Source organism: Bos grunniens, chromosome 11, assembly GCF_055505025.1.
Source record: "Bos grunniens cultivar Pamir isolate PY7600 chromosome 11, Bosgru_T2T1.0, whole genome shotgun sequence".
Lineage (NCBI taxonomy): Eukaryota > Metazoa > Chordata > Mammalia > Artiodactyla > Bovidae > Bos > Bos grunniens.
The window spans coordinates 64,095,645-64,116,990 of record NC_141175.1 but is presented as its reverse complement, the minus strand read 5'-3'; the positions used below and the strand labels follow the sequence as shown (position 1 = coordinate 64,116,990).

Below are 21,346 nucleotides of genomic sequence, written 5' to 3'. Positions count from 1 at the left end.
ACAAACAAGAGAGTTCAGGGGTTTTAAAAGTACTTGATATTATATGATAACTAATATATGTCATTCTTAGTATTCAAACATCTTTTAAAAATGTTTTTTTTAATCTTTCAACAACTGCTTTTCTGTTCTCTTGTCCACAAACTATTTTCTTAAACACACTTTCTAATTTAAGGAAGTTTTGTGTAACCAATGAAAAATATTTGAATGCTCACTTTAAGCCTAGCACTTCTATTCACACTCCTCCCTTTAAAGTTAGCCACTTACCATTAATGATGTCATTTTGTATCAACTTCCCACTAAGACACCTTTAAGTAAGCAGTGGGCAGGGATTTATTTGACCTTTAGTTCAACCACATAGATGATTTAAGATATTACTTAAAAAATAACTGTTGAGTATTTTGAACTTCATTTTGAGAGGAGAATGTACTTTCTTTTAAATACTCCTACAAGGATATGCAAGTATGTGAAATATTTGAAACTGAAGTGTGAATTTGATTGTTTGAAATATGCGAGGATATATATAAGGATGTGAAATTGTTTTGTCTTTTTTAAAATTAATTTTTATTGGAGCATAGTTGATTTACAATATTGTGTTAGTTTCTCCTGCACAGCAAAGTGAATCATACATATATATATATATATATATACACACACACACGTATAAATATATATATATATATACACACACACACACACACATATATATACACACATGTATAAATATATATATATATAGACACACACACACATATATCCACTCTTATTAGATTCTTTTCTCATACAGGTCATTACAGAGTATTGAGTATGTTCCTTGTGCTATACAGTAGGTTCTTATTAGTTATCTGTTTTATATATAGTACTGTATAGATGTCACTTGCAGTCTCCCGATTTATCCCTCCCAAGGATGTGAAATTGAAATACTCATCTGTATGTCTTACATTTTTCAGTAAAATTGAAATGAGTATTATAAATTTGATTAGCTTAAAGTCACTCTTCTCTGGCTCCTTGTGTTTAGAGTAAACAGATAGATAGTAAATTCAAGCACAAAGAATCTAAACCAAACAATAGAATTAAAGATACCGGTAATACTTTACTTAGAAAATATGTAATATGGAGCCATCAGTGATACTTTCTGTTAACCCTAATGTTCATTTGGTCACCAAGTACTGTCAATTTTGTCTTGTAAATAATCCTTGATTCCTGTTATCACTACCAAATTTCACATATATTCTCATCATCGCCCACATTGCTGTAACAGCCTCTAAACTGATCACCTTGCTTTCTCTTTTTTCAGTCTGTCCACTGCCACCAGAATTCTTACTCTAAAATGTCAGTCTGATTATGTGATTCCCCTGCATAAAACCATTAATTGATTTTCTGTCACTCAGAGTGAAATCCCAATCCCCAGATGTACTCAGGTTCTGGTTTTCTTTCTAAGGGTAGAAGTGTATCTCAGCTCCATTGGGGCTGTTGTTTGATTCTTTAGCTCTTTTTTTCTGTGCCACCACCTTTGAACACCCTCTTCCCTTTCCCTTGAAATGCCTGCCTTTCTTCCTTCCTCCTCCTAACTCCCCACCCAGTATTTCAGTAACTTTTGTTTTCCTTGACATAGGATAGGCTTTCCTGACTCTTTTGCTCTTATTATCATTTTATGCAGAATTTTGTTAGCATAAACAAAATTTTGTTTTGTTCCTTCCTCTATAGTCTAATAATTTGTGTTGTTTGCCACATTGTTCTGTAAGATCCTTAAAAGTAGCAGTTGTTATACTGTCATGGTATCACTATAAATTACTGCTTTCAATAAAGCATCTAGAATAAGAATAGACCCTTTATTGAATATTTGTTATATGCCAGACACTTGGTAAGAAACTAACACTTGTTATCCCTGATCTTCACAAAACCCTATGTGATAGGTGTTATTGTTATTATGTCCATTTTATAGAGGAGGAAACTTAAGAGATATAATATTTCCAGTGTCTTCAATGTTAGGAAGTGGCTGAGTTGGACTCAAAAGGCCTCTTCCCCATACTACATTGATAAGACCCACTGTGTTACCCTTTCTGAAAATTTGCTTGCATCCTAACAGAGGATAAGTCTTTAGTTAAATAAATGGATGTCTAACTGTGGGAATTTAGAAATCACTAAACTGATTGAGGGAGGGGTTTTTTTGGGGGTTGTGGTTTTTGATTTGGGGTTTTTTCATAGAAGACATCTTTATACCCCTGAAATAAAGATACATTGCTAATATCCTACTTGTAAGCACACTGGTGTGCTTTATTTAACTGTCATTTCCATGATTTGGATAATAAGAGGGGATAAAGGTACATACATTTTAGACAACTTTATTGGCATATTACTAATGTACACTGTTTAAAGTATGCAATTTGATAAGTTTTGACATATTTATACAATTTTGAGATCAACACAGTCAAGTAATTAACATGTCTGTTGTCCTCCAAAGTTCCTCATCCACTCCACACCACTATGCTTAGGCAACCAGTGATCTGCTTTCTTTCATTATAGATTAGTTTACATATTCTAGAGTTTTATATAAATGGAATCATAACATAAAATTATGTGCACTTTTGATTTGACTTCTTTCATGAGCATATTTAGATATTTATCCACATTGTTGTGTGTGTCAGTAGTTCATTCTAAAGGTATATTTTGAATTACACTCATTACAGAAAGTAAATAATTATTTTCCTCTATAGTGTCTTATACTTTAGAGGGATTGACTGAAAATTCTTCTGAACCTAAGTCCCTTCTGGAAGTTGTTTTGATGTACTATGTGTAAGTCCTTTAAGAGTCCAATGGAGATATAAAAAAAACTCAACATTTCCTTCTGCATTTTTATTTTCAATGAACAGTCTTAGTCCACTGTTAAACCTAATGTAAAATCAAGCAAAGTCACTTTTGGAATATAATATTGTACTTCTGAAGACTATCTTCTTGACTCTTCTGGGAGAATTTTGGGGGAAAACCCTTCTGCTTGGTCTCATGTAAGTGGGTATCTCTGAAGTGGTTATCACAGAACTGCATGGTAGCATTAGTTACAGATATTAAACGATAAAGTGCTAACCAGTAAATAAGATTTGAATGACTTGTGTTTACACAGTAAGGGAGTGCAGTTTGAATGAGAGAGGAGTGTCTTCACCACCCAGTCTTGGATAATTGCATTTCAACCTTGTTATTTAGTAGACAGGGAACATTTTTTAGACTACTGTTTTCTAAAAAACAAAATGGTTAAAATCCATTATTATTTTGATTGTAATCTCACTCTTCCCCCTTTTAAAATTTCCAGGTGGGTTTAACCCATGTATAGAGATCATTGAGCAACCCAGGCAAAGGGGAATGCGTTTTAGATACAAATGTGAAGGGCGATCAGCAGGCAGCATTCCAGGGGAGCACAGCACAGACAACAACAGAACATACCCATCCATCCAGGTAATAGAAGGCTCCTGTGTGTGTGTATGTCTCTTAATTGCTTCATATTTTAGCTACAGCAATTATGTTAAAGATCCAGCTTCTTCACAGTGATCTCCACCAGCTTTTCTTTTCTTTTTTTTCCCCCTCTTTATTCTTTTTAATGAATTCCTAGTGGATGGAATGCTTGGGACATTTCTTAAGTAAAGTATGGATTCTTCATTCCTGCAGATAGTTATACTTGTGTGTTACTCTAAGTGATACCCAGTGGTTAGTGTACATTGGCAGCTTTTGGATGATTATCCCTTTCGTGGGACAAAAAGCTAATAAGGAAAAAGCTTTCTCTCCTTCCAGAGGTGGGCAGAATTGTTCTGGAGTTTAAAAACATGTATTTGGGAACTGACTTAGAATTCTGCAGTCACTTGGTTAATCTAAGAGCTATGGATAAAGAAAATGTTTTTGTCTTTTTTTTCCTTACCTTTATTGCCTGTCCCTGATACTCTGGGTTGCCTTGACTGATTTGAAATATTGTCACTTTTTAAATACAATGTTTTCATGTTAGCATAAAATTTGAAAGTAATTTTGTAATCCAGAATGACTTTGGTAATATACTGTATTTATAAACTATACTATATTTATATTTGTATTTAAATTTCTTCCATTTATAATGATTTTTTTATTCTTTAAATGCCAGTTTAAAACCTTAATGGCAGAGAGCATTTTGAAAAGCATTATTCAATGTTTCATCAGTAGATTTTAAGCTACTGTTTTATAACTACATTATTTACAAAATTTATTGGACTTTAAGAAAATGCTAAGTTATATAACAAACCAGTAGCAAAATTACATATTGAATTCCAAATTCCAGTCTGTTATCACATTTTTTGTTAGCAATGTAGATTTGAGTTATCTAAGTCTTTTTTTTTTAATATTAAAATGGAAGAGATGTTACTAAAAAGTAAATAAAACAGTAATCCTTTCCTTTATAAGAGCAATTTTTAACTCTTCTCCATAGTTCAGCTTATTCTGTATAATCTCTTAAATATTTCTATGATCTGTATCCTTGCCATTACAACATGTTCTGAACAACTTTGCAGCTTGAGTTCTACATTAGCCTACCTTTCACTTTTTTTTTTTTGCTTTTTTTTTTTTGGCTGCAGTACACTGCTTGCAGGATCTTAGTTCCCCAGCCATGGATCAAATCTGTGCCCCTTGCAGTGGAAGCTCAGAATCCTAACCACCAGACTGCCAGGGAATTCCCAACCTTATACTCTTAAATTTTTACTTTCTCTTTTATTCATAAAGGCAATAAATACTTTCTGATTACTGTTCAAATTAAGTTTAAATTCAGAGTTAAGGAGTTTAATACCCTTTTACCTGTGAAGCCACCCGTTTTTACTTAACTGCCTTGCTCCCTTGTATGCTGTTTTTTATGTTTCCTGCTTTGTGCTTACAAATTTGCTAGCTTCCAAAGTAAATATAACTCCTTCCCACAAGCTCCTCCTTCCCTCCCATGTTTAACTCTTCTCTTCATTCTCAGTGTTCTGTGTGAAAACTTAATTTTGCAAAACTCAGCTTGATTTATTGCTTGTTATACAGTGAACACTTGGGATATGCTTACTGATTAACAAATATTTTTGTGAAATGAAATGTCATATATTAAGTTACTTAAGTGATCATATTTATGTACTATCATTTCCATTGTGGTTTAAATATATACTTTGAAGGGATGTTATGGTATGGCATGGCAATGGTAGGGCAATGAATATAGCAGCATGGCATTCAGTGACTCAGCATCTTAGAATTTCCTCATCCACCCTGATAATATTTTTGTTTACTTTGACTTGTTTTCAAAGGAAAATAAGCAAAATCAGATGATATAACCAGTTGAAATTAGGGCACAAAATGATATACCAAGGGACTGAGAGGTAAATTCTTCCCTACTGGTATTCTCTGGATGTTTCATGCATACTGCAGTTACCAGTCAGTTGTACTTTATCCAGTGCTAACTACATGATGTAAATTGAACTATTGGATATAAATTCTGATACTGATGTAAATTTTATAATTCAGTTCTTGGTGAGACATATTTATGGATCACATATTTAATTTCCCCCCTTTTCAGATTTTGAACTATTATGGAAAAGGAAAAGTGAGAATTACATTAGTAACAAAGAATGACCCATATAAACCTCATCCTCATGATTTAGTAGGAAAAGACTGCAGAGATGGCTACTATGAAGCAGAATTTGGGCAAGAACGCAGACCTTTGTTGTAAGTACACAGTCATGGACATTTTTAGGAATAGTATAAGAATAGGATTCTCCTGTTTCCTATCTCTGTACCTCTGTTACTTTTTGGCAGAATAAATAAATTCCTCACTGTACTTCTATTTACTGTAGTAAATATTTGCATTCTCTTATCATTTGCATTAGAAGTACCCTTTCATTTTTTATTAGTAGACACAGCCCATGATGGGAGTAGGAGTACTTCTTTATTGTAACTAAAAGTAAACAAACTTATTTTATGCTTCAGTTTTCTTTCTTAGTTTGAACAATTTATGAAAGCTTTTCTCTAACTTAAGAATTGTCAGATGTGAAAAAATCACCTGGAAAACTGGGATTTTTATTTGAAAAAGGCAGTATAAAATTAACATACAACAATAGTTTTAAAATTTAAAATATGTATATAGTACTTTGTGTGTGAGGCTGCTGGGTTCATTTTCATCCTATTGGTGAAAGTGTAAATAAATAAAATCTTTCTGGTAGGTACTATAATTTCAGCAAAGCCTGAAATTATATGAATGTCTCTTGAACTAGCAGTTCTACTTCTAGGAATTTATCTTGAGGAAATAATCTAATTAAGTATGTTCTGAAACTTAGCTGTAATGATGTTCACTGAAGCTTTGTAATGGCAAAAAATTAGAAACAGTCCGGATTATAAAACAGAGGGAGATTTGTTAAACTGGTACCTCCATGCAGTGTACTCCTATGTAGCCTTAAAAATAACATTGCAAAAATGTCTTTGTATAGAAAGATATTCCCAATATTTAGATAAATAAAATAAGACTTTACAATGAACTGTGATAAATAATTAAAAATTTTTTATTTTATATTGGAGTATCATTGATCAACAATGTTGTGTTAGTTTTTCAAAAGTAAGTGTGTACATATACATGGTAGTTTAAACACTAAGATGTTGATAGCAGTTTTCTCTGGGTAGGAAGAATTGTGGGGTTTTATGTGGTTCTTTTAACTGATGTTCATTTTATAATTCTTTTTGTAATGAACATGTATTGCCTGTGAGAAAAAAATGAAACTGATTGCAACAGGAAAAGATTAGTAGCCTCCTTAAATACAAGTAGTAACCATTTAGAAAATATACTTTAGTAACAGCACAAAGCATAAACTATCTGGTTATACAAACTTGGCAAGGAATACTTCCTATTTGTATTATTTCACCTCCCAATGTTTTACATTGTAGATTACTCACTTAATTGAAACATAATTACTTGTTTTCTGATTTAGTGAGAACAGACTCTTCTGTTTTACTTCTTATTTCTCTGGCTCTTTGTTCAGTTCAGTTTAGTTGCTCAGTCATGTCCGACTCTTTGCGACCCCATGAATCGCAGCACGCCAGGCCTCCCTGTCCATCACCAACTCCTGGAGTTTACTCAAACTCATGTCCATCGAGTCAGTGATGCTATCCAGCCGTCTCATCCTCTGTTGTTCCCTTCTCCTCCTGCCCCCAATCCCTCCCAGCATCAGAGTCTTTTCCAATGAGTCAACTCTTCGCATGAGGTGGCCAAAGTATTGGAGTTTCAGCTTCAGCATCAGTCCTTCCAGTGAACACCCAGGACTGATCTCCTTTAGGTATAGGCAGTTAGATTTTTGGACTACCTTATTTATGTCCATTGATGCCCAATAATGTCTTTAGACGCTTACTTCTGGGAAGGAAAGTTATGACCAACCTAGATAGCATGTTAAAAAACAGAGACATTACTTTGTCAACAAAGGTCCATCTAGTCAAGGCTATGGTTTTTCCAATGGTCATGTATGGATGTAAGAATTGGACTATATGAGCACAGAAGAATCGATGCTTTTGAACTGTGGTATTGGAGAAGACTCTTTAGAGTCCCTTGGACTGCAAGGAGATCCAACCAGTCCATCCTAAGGGAAATCGGTCCTGGGTGTTCATTGGAAGAACTGATGTTAAAGCTGAAACTCCCATTATATTGGCCATTTGATGTGAAGAGCTGACTCATTTGAAAAGACCCTGATGTTGGGACAGATTGAAGGCAGGAGGAAAAGGGGATGACAGAGGATGAGACGGTTAGATGGCATCACTGACTCAATGGTGATGAAAACTGTTGGTGATGGACAGGGAGGCCTGGCGCGCTGCGGTTCATGGGGTCTCAGAGTCGGACTCGACTGAGCGACTGAACTGAAGTGAACTGAACCTTGTCCCTCAATCCAAAATCCTGTTAAGGATCATACATTGTATTTAGGTGTCATGCTTATTTAGTCTCCTTTAACTTAGAATATTTTCTCAACTTGTGTTGTCTTTCATGACATTAACATTTTTGAAGAATATTATTTGTTTTGAAGAATGTTATTCAATGTGGGTTAGTCTGAATGGTTGCTCATGATTGTGTTCATGTTAACATGAAATATTTTGGATGAGAAATCTACAGAGGTGATGCTGTATTGTTCTCAAAGTAACACTTCAGAAGATGGTGATACTAATTTTTTTCCCATTGGTGATATTATTGGCATTCTATTATAAAGAAAAACTTATCCATATTCCCCTGCCTCAGTTGAAAAAATACCAGTATAGACTCATGGATTCTTTTTTTGACAGATAATTTTGTTTATTTATTTTTGGTTGTGCTGGGTCTTCGTGGCGGACAGGCTTTCTCTGTTTGTAGAGAGCAGGGGCTACTCTCTAGTTGCAATGTGTGGGCATCTCTTGTTGTGGGGCACAGATTATAGGGTGCCCTGGCTTCAGTAGTTGCAGCTCCCTGGGCTCTGGGTCATGGGCTCAGTAGTTGTGGCACACAGGCTTAGTTGCTCCATGGCATGTGAGATCTTCCCAGGTGAGAGATCTAACCTGTGTCTCCTGCATTGACAGGCAGATTTTGAGCCACCAGGGAAGTCAAGACTCATGGATTCTTAGAGTCAATGCATTATAATTGGATGCTAGTCTATTACTAGCATTATTATTCTGATTTTCACGTTGTCACAAATTTGACCAATCCAAGCCCCTTCAGTGGAGAAGGAAATGGCATCCCACTCCAGTATTCTTGCCTAGAGAATTCCATGGACAGAGGAACCTGGCAGGCTATAGTCCATGGGGTTGCAAAAAAATCAAACAGGACTGAGCGACTAACACACACACACAAGTCCCTTCAAACTGTTTACGCCTGCTCTAGGCTGTGAGCTCCATGAGAGGAGGGATTGTATATTCCCATTACTCATCACAGTCCTTGGGACACAGTAGGAACTCCAGAACTTGTTGAATGATTGTGAATGAATGAATAATTGATTCAGATAATCTCTGTGATCTTGGTTTCCTTATGTCAAAATTTGTGTGAATAGCACTCAAATAGGATTATTCAGATGAAACTATCAAGTAATGTGTAAATATCTTAGAGTCCTTTAAAATGTCAAAGAAAAAGTGAGAACCAACCTAAGAATCTTTCAAAGAAGTGGAATACTTTTGAAGAGAAATATGGTTTTAGGGTTCAAGAAAGGATTACAAGTTCAAAATTTATTTTTTAATTATTGGAGGCAGAAGAAGGAAGTGTTAAAGATATTTTAGGTGTTAAAAATCACAAGGATGGTAAATATGAAAAGCATGAACAGTAAAACAACAGAGCATAGAGGGGGCAAACACGGCAAGTGACCCCCTGTTGCCAAGGGCCATGTGAAGTTTGAGCGAATAGTAATGTTATTATAACCAAGTTTTGCTTCCTTATTCACACCCACCCAATTTTAATGATGTCATGGTTTTTCCATGTGGGAACAAGTATGACTAGTGGTGGTAGGGGAGTTCCCCCCACCATCCTCTGTACTACTCCTATGCAAATTAGTAATATTTGTAGCTGTTGAGAAATTTTCCATAAATGACATTTTGAAACTGTTTAAATATTATTGTTAGTTTTAAATATCTGTCTAATGAAAAAATATGTAGTTTGATGCTTTCTTATGATAAACGGTTATTATAACTTCATGTGATAAGGCATAAAACATATTCCACTGCTGCTAGTAGTGAAGTCATTTGTAGTCAGAAACCAGATGTCTGTGGAGTGGAGAGGCTGAGGTATGAGAGGACTAGCAGGCATTGCAGCCAACTGGAGAACCCTGTGTCAATGGGGCCGCAAACTTAGCTCCAGGCAGGTGTTTCTGTGCCAGTCTACTGTTGCTTTTAAAATATTCAAGAGAAAGCAGGAATGTTTATATGCAGTTTCCTGATTTTTAAATGTTGGTAGTCTGCACACATTTTAAAAACATGTAGTCAGCATTTTTATGAACTCAGCAAAACTATACATGTAGGTGTCAGCCTTTGGGCAACTTTTTATGACTTTTGCTTTATATTATCAAATGTACAGATTCTATTAATTTGATTATGAATTTTTTGGGGAGGTGAATTTTAGCTTTGTGGTGTTGCTTTCCTATTAATCTTTGTCTACTTTGATATATTTGATGCAGGAATGTTAGTAAAATATAACTGTAAAACATTATATATAAAAGTACTATAGCGTATATTACTTTTCTCTTTAACAGTTCTCTTAGAAATATAACCCCATTTTTTATCCTCACATCTTTATCATAGGAATTGGAAATGTATTTCATGCTTTTAATATCTCCATCTGACATTATGATGACTCCTCAGTGTTGGATATATGCTTGATTTTTGCAGTATTCTTTAATAAAATCTCATTTATGTGTCCCTGTGTTAGCTCTAAAGAAGTTTGAAAGTTTTGTGTTTCCCTTCTAGTTTTCAAAATTTGGGTATTCGATGTGTGAAAAAAAAAGAAGTAAAAGACGCTGTTATTTCAAGAGTAAGGGCAGGAATCAATCCTTTCAATGGTGAGTATGTTTGATTTAATTATTTCTATTATTTGGATATTTAGTTATTTGTGTTAAGTGATTTCTATTTGTATCTTTAACCTGTGTTTTAAAAGCTGTCTTAAGTTCTGTGTTCACTTACATACTTGTCTTACACAGTATCCGAGGAATGAAATATATTTAAAATGCTTCAGTGTTGAAAAAAAATTCCTATGCAGACAAGGCTTTGTGAAGAGTGTCATTGTTTTCTGTAATAAAATCTTCTCAAAAATATTCTGATTCTCTTTGAATGTGGCCTTCCTTTTGCCATACCAGCAGACAATTTATACTCCCCTTGCTGAATATTGAATAGGCACTGTGGTTATAAGGTATTGGAATGCATTTAACTCCAGGCATATTCAATGGTGAAGTAGTTTAGAAATAGTAGTATAGAAATAGCAGAGGCTGTGTAAAATATCTACATAGTGTATTTGTTGAGTGGATTTACTAGAAAGTTACTGTGTGGTGGATTTTATTGGAGTGGCACTGCCTGGTGCAGCACCTGGTAACTGTGCCACAGTTGCCACCGGATAGGTGAGGGCTGCTGACACCCTGCGCCACGGTAGTCTCCTTTGGAAAGTCATCTGCAGTCACTTAAATATGCATTAATTCGGGTATCGAACAGCTATACAATTTTCAAAGAATAGATTTCTTTGTCATATTTAAAATATCCTTATAGTGTTGGTTTATTTTTTTTTCAGATGTTTAAAAATAAATTTAAGTGATATCATGATAATTTAAGGAATATGCTCATAGATAAGTAGTGTCTTGTGAATTATAAGGTCTATATCTCTTTTCTCTAGATCTTTATTTTTCGTACTATTTAGTATAATGCAGAAAGCAAAAGTCCCTTTCAGTATTACTCACTGTAAGAGACTACTGTTAAATTTGATGAAAATTTTTCTAGAATTTCCTTTTTACATGTGTCATGTATTTATATATATTTTTTAATATAAATGGAATCATGTTGCACTTCCTAATCTACTATTTCTTTCTTTTCACTCAGGAATATATCTTAAATAACTTTCCATATCAGTACTTATAAATCTATTTTGCTTTTTAACAGTATTCTGTGGCTTAGTTAGGCTTTAATTTGTTGATCTTGTTATCTATTAATAAACATTTAAGTTATTTTCAACTTACTAAAATGCTCAATTGAATATATACTTTGAACTTTTGTGTGTTGCTTTTTCCTTATATTGTTTATGTTCCACTTCCTTATTTATAAAATGGAGATAATAATAGTACCTACCTCATAGACTGTTATAAGAACTAAATGAAGTAAAATATGTGAAGCACTTATTATGTACTAGGAACTATTCTAAGTGACATATAAGTACATGTTATTAACACTAAGCCTTGTTCTGGATTGGTAAAAACAAAAAAGAAAAAAAATACTTCAGCAGTGGCCCATCTGCCATTCTGCATTTTTCTTTTTAATACCCTTTCCACTGGCGTTCAGAAGATTTGGGTTTGAATTCCAGCTCTGCCCCTGCTATGTACTATGTGACATAGGAAAGTTAAGTAACCAAAGCTTTGGTTTTCTTTGCTGTAAAGCAGTGCTATAATTATAAAATAAAATAGTGTACATGAGTTACTTAACATTTACTCCTTGACATACAAATAATACTTAATAACTGGTAGCTATTATTTATAATATACTACACTATGCCTATTTCATACTACGCCTAGACTAGATGGCCTCTTTAATTTAAAAGTTGGCCTTTTACTTTAACAATGAATCAGAATTTTAAATGAGCATACTCTTGACCCAGACATTTTCTACTTTTGAAAATTATCCTAAGGAAATGATACCTGGTGGAGCTAGGATTTGAAAACAGTTACCTTGGCTCCCAGGTGCATGGTTTTATCTCAACTATGCTTTATAACTCCCTGCCCCCATTAAAATAATCTTAGAACAATGCTTTAGCATATTACTGTGATTAAAAAGTTCCAGTGGTTCTTTAAATAGGCTAAAAATTAAATGGCCTTAAATTTGAAATTTTCTACATGTAGCTCCAACATATGTTTCCTACCTTCTCTTCCACTGTTAACTCTATTCCAGAAAAACTGTTTTGTTCACTTACCCTGACCAGTTGTCAGTCAACCTTCTCTGTTCTCACCACCATTAGTCGTGATCACCCTCCAGGCAGTTTATACACTCTACATCCAGAAAGATTCTTCTGAAACCAGTATGAATCATTTCAGAATTGTACTTATTATCCTTCAGTGGCTCCACATCATCTTCACCAGTGACTCTCAATTTGAATGTGCGTAGCACCCCCTTAGTACTTGCTAAAAATGTAGAATCCAGGCCACATTTTCCCTAATTTGATAGTCTGGTGTGGGGCCTTGAGTGCTGCATTTTAAAAAAACATCTAGATCCATGTTTCTTAACTACAACTCACATTAGGAAATAGATTTTATTTCTCTACTCAATAGATACACACATAGATTAAAAAAAATAAAGCAATATTGTTACTTCATGTAATATACTGTCTAATCTGTTCCTTTCCATTTTATTTTATTTTATTTTTTTTATAGAAAAGCATGTCCAACCCAGTAAATTAATTTTATGACCAGTGGCCCTAAACTCTTGGTACATGCAATACACCCTCCATCTGTTCTGTTCTGGTCCATTCCATTTGTTTTCTTCTTCTTCTTTTTTTTTTTAAGAAGATGCTCAGTTAACCCACTAAATTAATTTTAGGACTACTGGGTCTCAAAGTACAATTCAAAATTTTCTGCCCTAGACGATTCTAATGCTGGTGATCCATGGACCACACTTTGAGGAACTCTGATATACTGGCTAGATTGAGTTTCTCAAGCATGGCATTTAAAGCCCTTCATATTCTGATCCTTGTTTTCCATTCCAGCATCATCTCTAGGTATCATCTTCTGCCTCTCTGTTCTTCTGTTTGCAGTTCTTTTGCATGAAATTCTTTAATCTGTCTGATAAATTCTTTCTGCTCATCCCTCAAATTTAAGAGACACTTCTTTTACGCTTTCTGTGATCTTCTTGGAGCGAAGTATATGTTTCCCCAAAGTGCTATATATATTTCTAACACTGTTTGCTATAAATTTATTTATATGTTTCTCCCTCACTGAATTGTGAGACTCTGAAAGGTAGGAACCATTCTTCTGTGCATCTCTGGTACCTAGACCAGTGTCAGATACACAGAAGAAACATAATTAAAATATGTTGACAGAATAAATAAATAACTGAATGAACATGCTTTGTTTGTACTTGTCTACCAAAAATACTCAAATTGCTTTCCTTATCTGAAATGCCTTTTCAGTTCTCTTGAGCCCAAAGTCCTATCCCCTTAATTATACCATTCACTTAGCAATTGATCACAAAAAGCTTTATGATAACTATTAGGTTTTCTGAGATGATTTCATGCTTATTGTAGACAGAGTCTCTAATGGAACTTACTTATATTTGACTTTGGCACCTAAACAATGTATTTGTGTTACTGTTATATTAGATATTTATCTTTACAGCCAAGTACCTTCAGGCAATGTGTTTTCTCCCTGTATACAGTAGGTTACTCATCTTAACTACTTATGCATTCATTCCTTTGACAGATTTTTACCTTATTTTATCCTTATAGTCCCAGATTGTTCTTGGTGCTCAGGATAAGTCAGTGAATAGAACAGATAGAAATTTCTGCCTTTGAATAACTTATATTCTAGGGAGAGAGACTAGGAGTTAACAATTAAACTTAATAAACAAGTATATAATTTATTGGGAAGCCCAGGTGGAGCAGTGGTAAAGAATCTGCCTACCAGTGCAGGAGGTGCGAGAGATAAAAGGTTCAGTCCCTGTGTAGGGAAAATCCCCTGGAGTAGGAAATGACAATATTCTTGCCTTCAAAGTTTCATGGACAAAGTAGCCTGCTGGGCTACAGGCCTTAGGGTTGTGGAGTCAGACATGATTGAATAGCTGAGCAGCCACACACACATATCATTTATTAGACAGCTAGAAGTACTAAAGGATAAAAACAGCAGTGTAAGGAGCCGGGAATCTGTAGTTAGGGGGATGGGTTATAAATTTAAATAGAATGGTTAGAGTCACCTCATTCTCTATTCTGATGTGGTTTTTGTAATAGAAATAAATATTCTGTGTTTTTTTGTTTTTCCTAGACTGTTGAAATAAAACCTAAAATGTGCATTTCTAATATTAAGCAAAACATATAATATCTAATCCCCTTGAAAGAACTCAAAACACTAAAAACTAATGGAAGTAATCTGAGCTCAGTTGTAGAGTTACCCTTTCTTGGTTGTTTATTCTGTGTTATTTTCAGAATATACCAGTAAATTCTACCACTTATATAGGAATTTGCCAACCTAAACAGACACTTTTTAAAATAGATGTATCACTTAACACAGGAAAATTCTACTGATAAAGAATTACAAGATTAGTATCTGACTTTGTGTTATATATTTATGATATATAGAAACAATGGAATTGGAAATGTTTAGCTGAATGGGATCTATGAATTCTGGTCTATAGACAATCTGATTATGACAGTCCATTTCCTAAAGATCAAGTATGTGAAAATACAAAGACTATTAAAAATTGTTTTTGCTTTGTGTGTATCTAGGATGTTTAAGGTGAGTTCTTTCTTGCCATTAGTTCTTTAAAATAGTAGCTCTCTCTTGCAGAAAGGGACATATAATAGTCAAGTAGTATTAAACTTGAGGCTTCATGTAAAATACCAGTTCAAATTATCTAATATGTGCTAAAGTCTAAATTGGATGGAGGAATTTAATTAAGGGCTCCGATAGCAATTTTTAACTGTTCATTTAGCTGGCACCAAAAAAAAAAAAAAAAAAAGACTTCATGGGGGGCTCTTACTGCAAAAGCAGGGAAAAAAATTTTATCACTTTCTGGCTATGTATTTAATGACATGTAAGGCATTCTAATATTAATTTAATTAATTAAAAGCCATAAGATTTTTACAATAAAGAATTCGCAATTCTGTTTTATTAGTTACTTTATACTGTTTTTCATGTACAGAGGACACTGAGTTGTTAGGGGAGCACAAAGACTATTTCACAGTTAAGTTTGGGAGGATAATTCTATATTGGTAGTCTGAAAGGGAATGCAGTTTAAAAAGACAGATAGTCTCTAACAGATTGTCCTCTCTAAAGTGTGGTTAAATACAAGAAAATAAGAGCCTTTCCTCACGACTTAAAGCTCAAAAAGCAAGAAGGAAGAAAAAGCTTTTGTGTATTTTGTTATCCTTTCTTCCTTGCAATCATTTTAGAAAGCTTTCTTTATTACCCTGTGCAGAACTTGGGACACTTCTTTTATGCCTTCAGTGTAAAGGCATATGCCTTGAACATACTCCCATTATAACACTTTTCATGTTATTACATTATATAATTTTAGCTTATATATCTGTTTCTCATCCAGACACTAATCTCACTAAGGGCAGGCACTGTCTTGTCATATCTCTATTTGGCATTTGTTTTAGTGTGTAGCACATAATAAAAACCCAGTAAATATGTTGAAAGAATAAGTAATGAAAGGTAGATTGCTGTGACCATTTACCTTTTGCCTGGCACACAAGCACTTAAATGTTAGCTTTTACTGTATTATATCTATACATTTTAAGTAACAGAAATTAAATGAATTATCACTAAACTTTGTTTTTCTTCCTTAAATGAGACATAGGTCTTAAAATTGTTAATCTGTGTACTGTATATTTTTGACCCATTAATCACTTTTTAAATTTTAGTAATATTTAGCAATAATTAGAATATTAGAAAAGTCACATCTTTAGAGCTAGTAGGTGTTATAATTGATTTAAAAATTTTAATCCCTATTTTCAGAAGAAATCATGATCATATCTTTTTGATGAAGATAAAATTCTTACTGCATATACACTGCTCCTAAGTATTTATAAAGATGGCTTAAGGAGAATAATTGTTACCTTGTATTTATCCTTTCGATAAGGTATAAAGAGAAATTTTAAACTAGTTTAAGAGAAATTTAAGAGAATTTAATTAATCTCATGCTTACTTTTGTTAGATTTGCAACTATCATTTTTCACATTGCAGAATTTTTTAAATAAGGCCTTTTGTATTATGCTATGTATATATTACAAAGCCTACAGTAAACATTATCTAAGTGGAGGAAATGTAAGCATTCAGTCTGAAGTTAGAAATGAGAAAAGGATGTGCACTCTTGCTGCTTCTATTCGCACTGTCATGGAGACTGTAACCAGTGCGCAGAGATCAGTCAAAACTGAGAAAATAAAACCAATTATTGGAAGCTATTATTTACAGTGAGAATGCAAAAGGATATAGAAATTATTAATATGTTTATTAATAAAAGGGTGAATGCATATAAAGTTAACATACAAAAGTCAGTTGCATTTCCATAGGACAGCAGCAAATAATTAAAGGAATTGTCAGAAAATAGAAAAATAAATGACCCAATCAAAAAATGGGCCAAAGAACTAAATAGACATTTCTCCAAAGAAGACATACAGATGGCTAACAAACACATGAAAAGATGCTCAACATCACTCATTATCAGAGAAATGCAAATCAAAACCACTATGAGGTACCATTTCACACCAGTCAGAATGGCTGCCATCCAAAAGTGTACAAGCAATAAATGCTGGAGAGGGTGTGGAGAAAAGGGAACCCTCTTACACTGTTGGTGGGAATGCAAACTAGTACAGCCACTATGGAGAACAGTGTGGAGATTCCTTAAAAAACTGGAAATAGAACTGCCTTATGACCCAGCAATCCCACTGCTGGGCATACACACTGAAGAAACCAGAAGGGAAAGAGACACGTGTACCCCAATGTTCATCGCAGCACTGTTTATAATAGCCAGGACATGGAAGCAACCTAGATGCCCATCAGCAGATGAATGGATAAGAAAGCTGTGGTACATATACACAATGGAGGTACATATACACAATTACTCAGCCATTAAAAAGAATACATTTGAATCAGTTCTAATGAGGTGGATGAAACTGGAACCTATTATACAGAGTGAAGTAAGCCAGAAAGAAAAACACCAATACAGTATACTAACACATATATATGGAATTTAGAAAGATGGTATCAATAACCCTGTGTACGAGACAGCAAAAGAGACACTGATGTATAGATCAGTCTTATGGACTCTGTGGGAGAGGGAGAGGGTGGGGAGATTTGGGAGAATGGCATTGAAACATGTATAATATCATGTATGAAACGAGTCGCCAGTCCAGGTTCGATGCACGATACTGGATGCTTGGGGCTAGTGCACTGGGACGACCCAGAGGGAGGGCATGGGGAGGGGGGAGGGAGGAGGGTTCAGGATGGGGAGCATGGGTATACCTGTGGCGGATTCATTTTGATGTTTGGCAAAACTAATACAATATTGTAAAGTTTAAAAATAAAATAAAATTAAAAAAAGAAAAAAAAATACCTAGCAATAGATCTAAGAAATCATGATCAGGATTTCTTTACAGAAAATTTCAAAATTTTATTATGAGATAATTGTTGTTTTGTTGTTTAGCTACTAAGTCATGTCTGATTCTTTTTGTGACCCCGTGGACTATAGCCTGCCAGGCTCCTCTGTCCATGGGATTTCCCAGGCAAAAATACTGAAGTGGGTTGCCATTTCCTTCTCCGGAGGATCTTCCCAACCTAGGGATCAAACCCACATCTCCTGCAATGGCAGGTGGATTCTTTACCACTGAGTCACTAGGGAAGCCCATTATGAGAACACCTAGATAGATGGAGAGGTATATCATGTTCTTTATTATCAATAATATAAGATAGTATATTTTCCCAAATTGATATATAGGTTCAGTGAAATTCCAAACTCCCAACAAGAATTTTCAATAAGTATGATAATATGATTCTGAACAGGAAAAGGAGGATAATTTATAGAAGACGAACGGTAATGAGAAACTGACCTTATCAGCTATTAGGACTTATTATGAAGAAATAGTTATGAGATATTGGGGTTTATTATGAAGAAGTACTAATTAAGTAGTATTGTGGTAACAATCGGAGAAGGCAATGGCATCCCACTCCAGTACTCTTGCCTGGAAAATCCCATGGACGGAGGAGCCTGGTAGGCTGCAGTCCATGAGGTCGCTAAGAGTCGGACACGACTGAGCGACTTCACTTTGACTTTTCACTTTCATGCATTGGAGAAGGAAATGGCAACCTACTCCAGTGTTCTTGCCTGGAGAATCCCAGGGACGGGGGAGCCTGGTGGGCTGCCGTCTATGGGGTTGCACAGAATCGATCACGACTGAAGCGACTTAGCAGCAGCAGCAGTGGTAACAATAGACTAAATGACCAGTAGAGTAAAACTGAAAGCCCAGAAACAGACTTATGAAAATATGAAACTTCAGCAAATGACAGTGGTAGCATGTCAGATCAAGAGAAAGGGAGGAAATATTGATAGCTGATAAATGAAGCTGAGGAAAGTTGGATTCCCTGCCTCTCGCCATATATAAAAATCAGCTTTCAAATGCCTTAGATTTCAGTGTAGATGAATACTTTAAAAATTCTTAGTATAAAAGAAAAAAATCTAAATATATATATTTATATATATAAACCTCTTAGTATAAAATGTTGGTAGATAGATTTTAGTCCTCGGTTTCTATAAAAAGATAAGACATGAAGTGTTTTCTATAAAACAGTTGATAAATTTGATGACATTTTAAATTTCAGTTTATTGTGTTTTTCAGTTCTATTGAATTTTGCTTGGTTCCTTTTATATAGTTTCAAGTACTCTGCTGAACTCTCAGTATTGTCTTTAACTCCTTAAATATGTTAAATATAGTGATTTTAAGTCATGTATCTGAAAACTTAATTATTTGGAATGTTTGTAGTCTGTTTCTATATGTTGTTTTTCTTGTCTTAAAAAAAAAAAATTACCTTGTCTCTTATGCCAGGACTTCCCTGGTGGCTCAGAGGTGAAGAATCCACCTGCAATGCAGGAGACCCGGGTTCAGTCCCTGAATTGGGGAGATCCCCTGGAGAAGGGAATGGCTACCACTCCAGTATTGTTGCTTGGAGAACCCATGGACAGAGGAGCCTGGCGGGCACAGTCCATGGGATCAAAAAGAGTCAGACATGACTGAGCCACTAACACTTTCACTTTCACTTCTTCTTATGCCTGCTTATTTAAAATAGAGTACAGTATTCTGGCCTGGAGAATTCCATGGACTGTATAGGCCATGGGGTCACAAAAAATCAGACACGACTAAACAACTTTCACTTTCACCAGTCACCTTGTACACAAAAGTTTTGAGGTCTAGGATGTAATAATCTCCCTTCAGAAGGCTTTCTTGTGGTAGGTGGCTAGTCACACTAGAAGTCTGAGATCATCTAAAATTAGTGAATGATTTAGGTTATTTGATGCTGGGCTTTTATCCCTGTGAGGTCTTTCCGTCCAGTTCACCTTTACTCTGGGTTTAGCTTCTCAAGAGCCCCAGCCAAAGCACTGGGCATTTATCAGATTCTCTATCTTTGGCAGACCCTGCACTCCTTTATTTTTCATCTGTAGTCTTTTGAAAGCTCATCTCAATTTCTCATCCTCTTAGCTACTTCTAAATTGGCAAGATATATCTGGAAAACAAGAAGCCTCTTATCCTGAACTTACCTCTCTGGGTTTCTTTGATCCTGACTTATAATAAATAAATCTTTATTCCCATTCCTGGTTTGTTAACCAGTTTATTTTTCCTCCATGTACTATTTTAAAAGATTTTAAAGTTTTCTTGAGGTCTCACTTATATACAGTGGGATCCACCCAGATGTATGTAACACCACCATAGTCAAGATGAGAAATATTTCTACTACCTCCACTATTACTGCTGCTAAGTCGCTTCAGTCATGTCCGACTCTGTGTGACCCCATAGACGGCAGCCCACCAGGCTCTCCCGCCCCTGGGATTCTCCAGGCAAGAACACTGGAGTGGGTTGCCATTTCCTTCTCCAATGCATGAAAGTGAAAAGTGAAAGTGAAGTCGCTCAGTCAGGTCCGACTCTTAGCAGCCCCATGGACTGCAGCCTACCAGGCTCCTCCATCCGTGGGATTCTCCAGGCAAGAGTACTGGAGTGGGATGCCATTGCCTTCTCCTCCACTATTACTACAAAATGTCTTTGTCTACCTCCCATTAATTCCCTCTTCCCCTCTCTGGCTCCAGTCAGCTCTTTGCTTTCTTTTGTCATCAATTAATCTTTTCTAGAATTTTCCTACAAATGAAAGCATGTGGTATATATTTTATATCTGGTTCCTTTTGCTCACATAATATTTTTGAGATACATACATGTTTGTGTATATATTCATAGTTCTTTTATATTACATAGCTGTCACAGTTAGTTTATCCATTCACATAGGTTTGTTTTTAAACTTGTCAGAACACTTTTCTAATTTATTTTTGTGTGTATTGATTACTCATCTCAGGAATTGAGAAACATTGTCTTAAACTGTAAATTTATAATGTTTTAAAAAATTATTTTAATGAGGTGGATCTCTCATTGCCTACCTAATTGTGCCAACAGAGATTGCTGTGGTACAGATGTTTGTATCATAACATTTGACCTTTTAGTTGTACAGATATGTTTTTGTAGGCTCTTTGGAATTGTAGGCTTAAGAATGCTGACAGTGGAATAATTTTTAATATCATGATAGCTACTGAGTATAGTTTACATAAAAACAGTCAAAAATACATTATCATTTTTATTATTGCTAACTGTGAGAATAAAGAATTTGGGTTTTAACCGTTTTCAAATTTCGTATTTCAAGTTTCAATGCTTTTTGAAAAATAAAATTGTCAT

The 21,346-nt window shown here is 34.9% G+C and overlaps 1 protein-coding gene across 1 annotated transcript in view; it reads left to right on the top strand.

The window, feature by feature from the left end:
- Positions 1-21,346, top strand: part of REL (REL proto-oncogene, NF-kB subunit) — a 37,900-nt gene that overhangs the window by 7,789 nt on the left and 8,765 nt on the right. Inside the window, exons 2-4 of the mRNA XM_086326766.1 lie at positions 3,305-3,447; positions 5,552-5,700; positions 10,426-10,517. Of these exons, the coding sequence (XP_086182892.1) occupies positions 3,305-3,447; positions 5,552-5,700; positions 10,426-10,517 (384 nt within the window). The remainder of the gene's footprint in view (positions 1-3,304; positions 3,448-5,551; positions 5,701-10,425; positions 10,518-21,346) is intronic.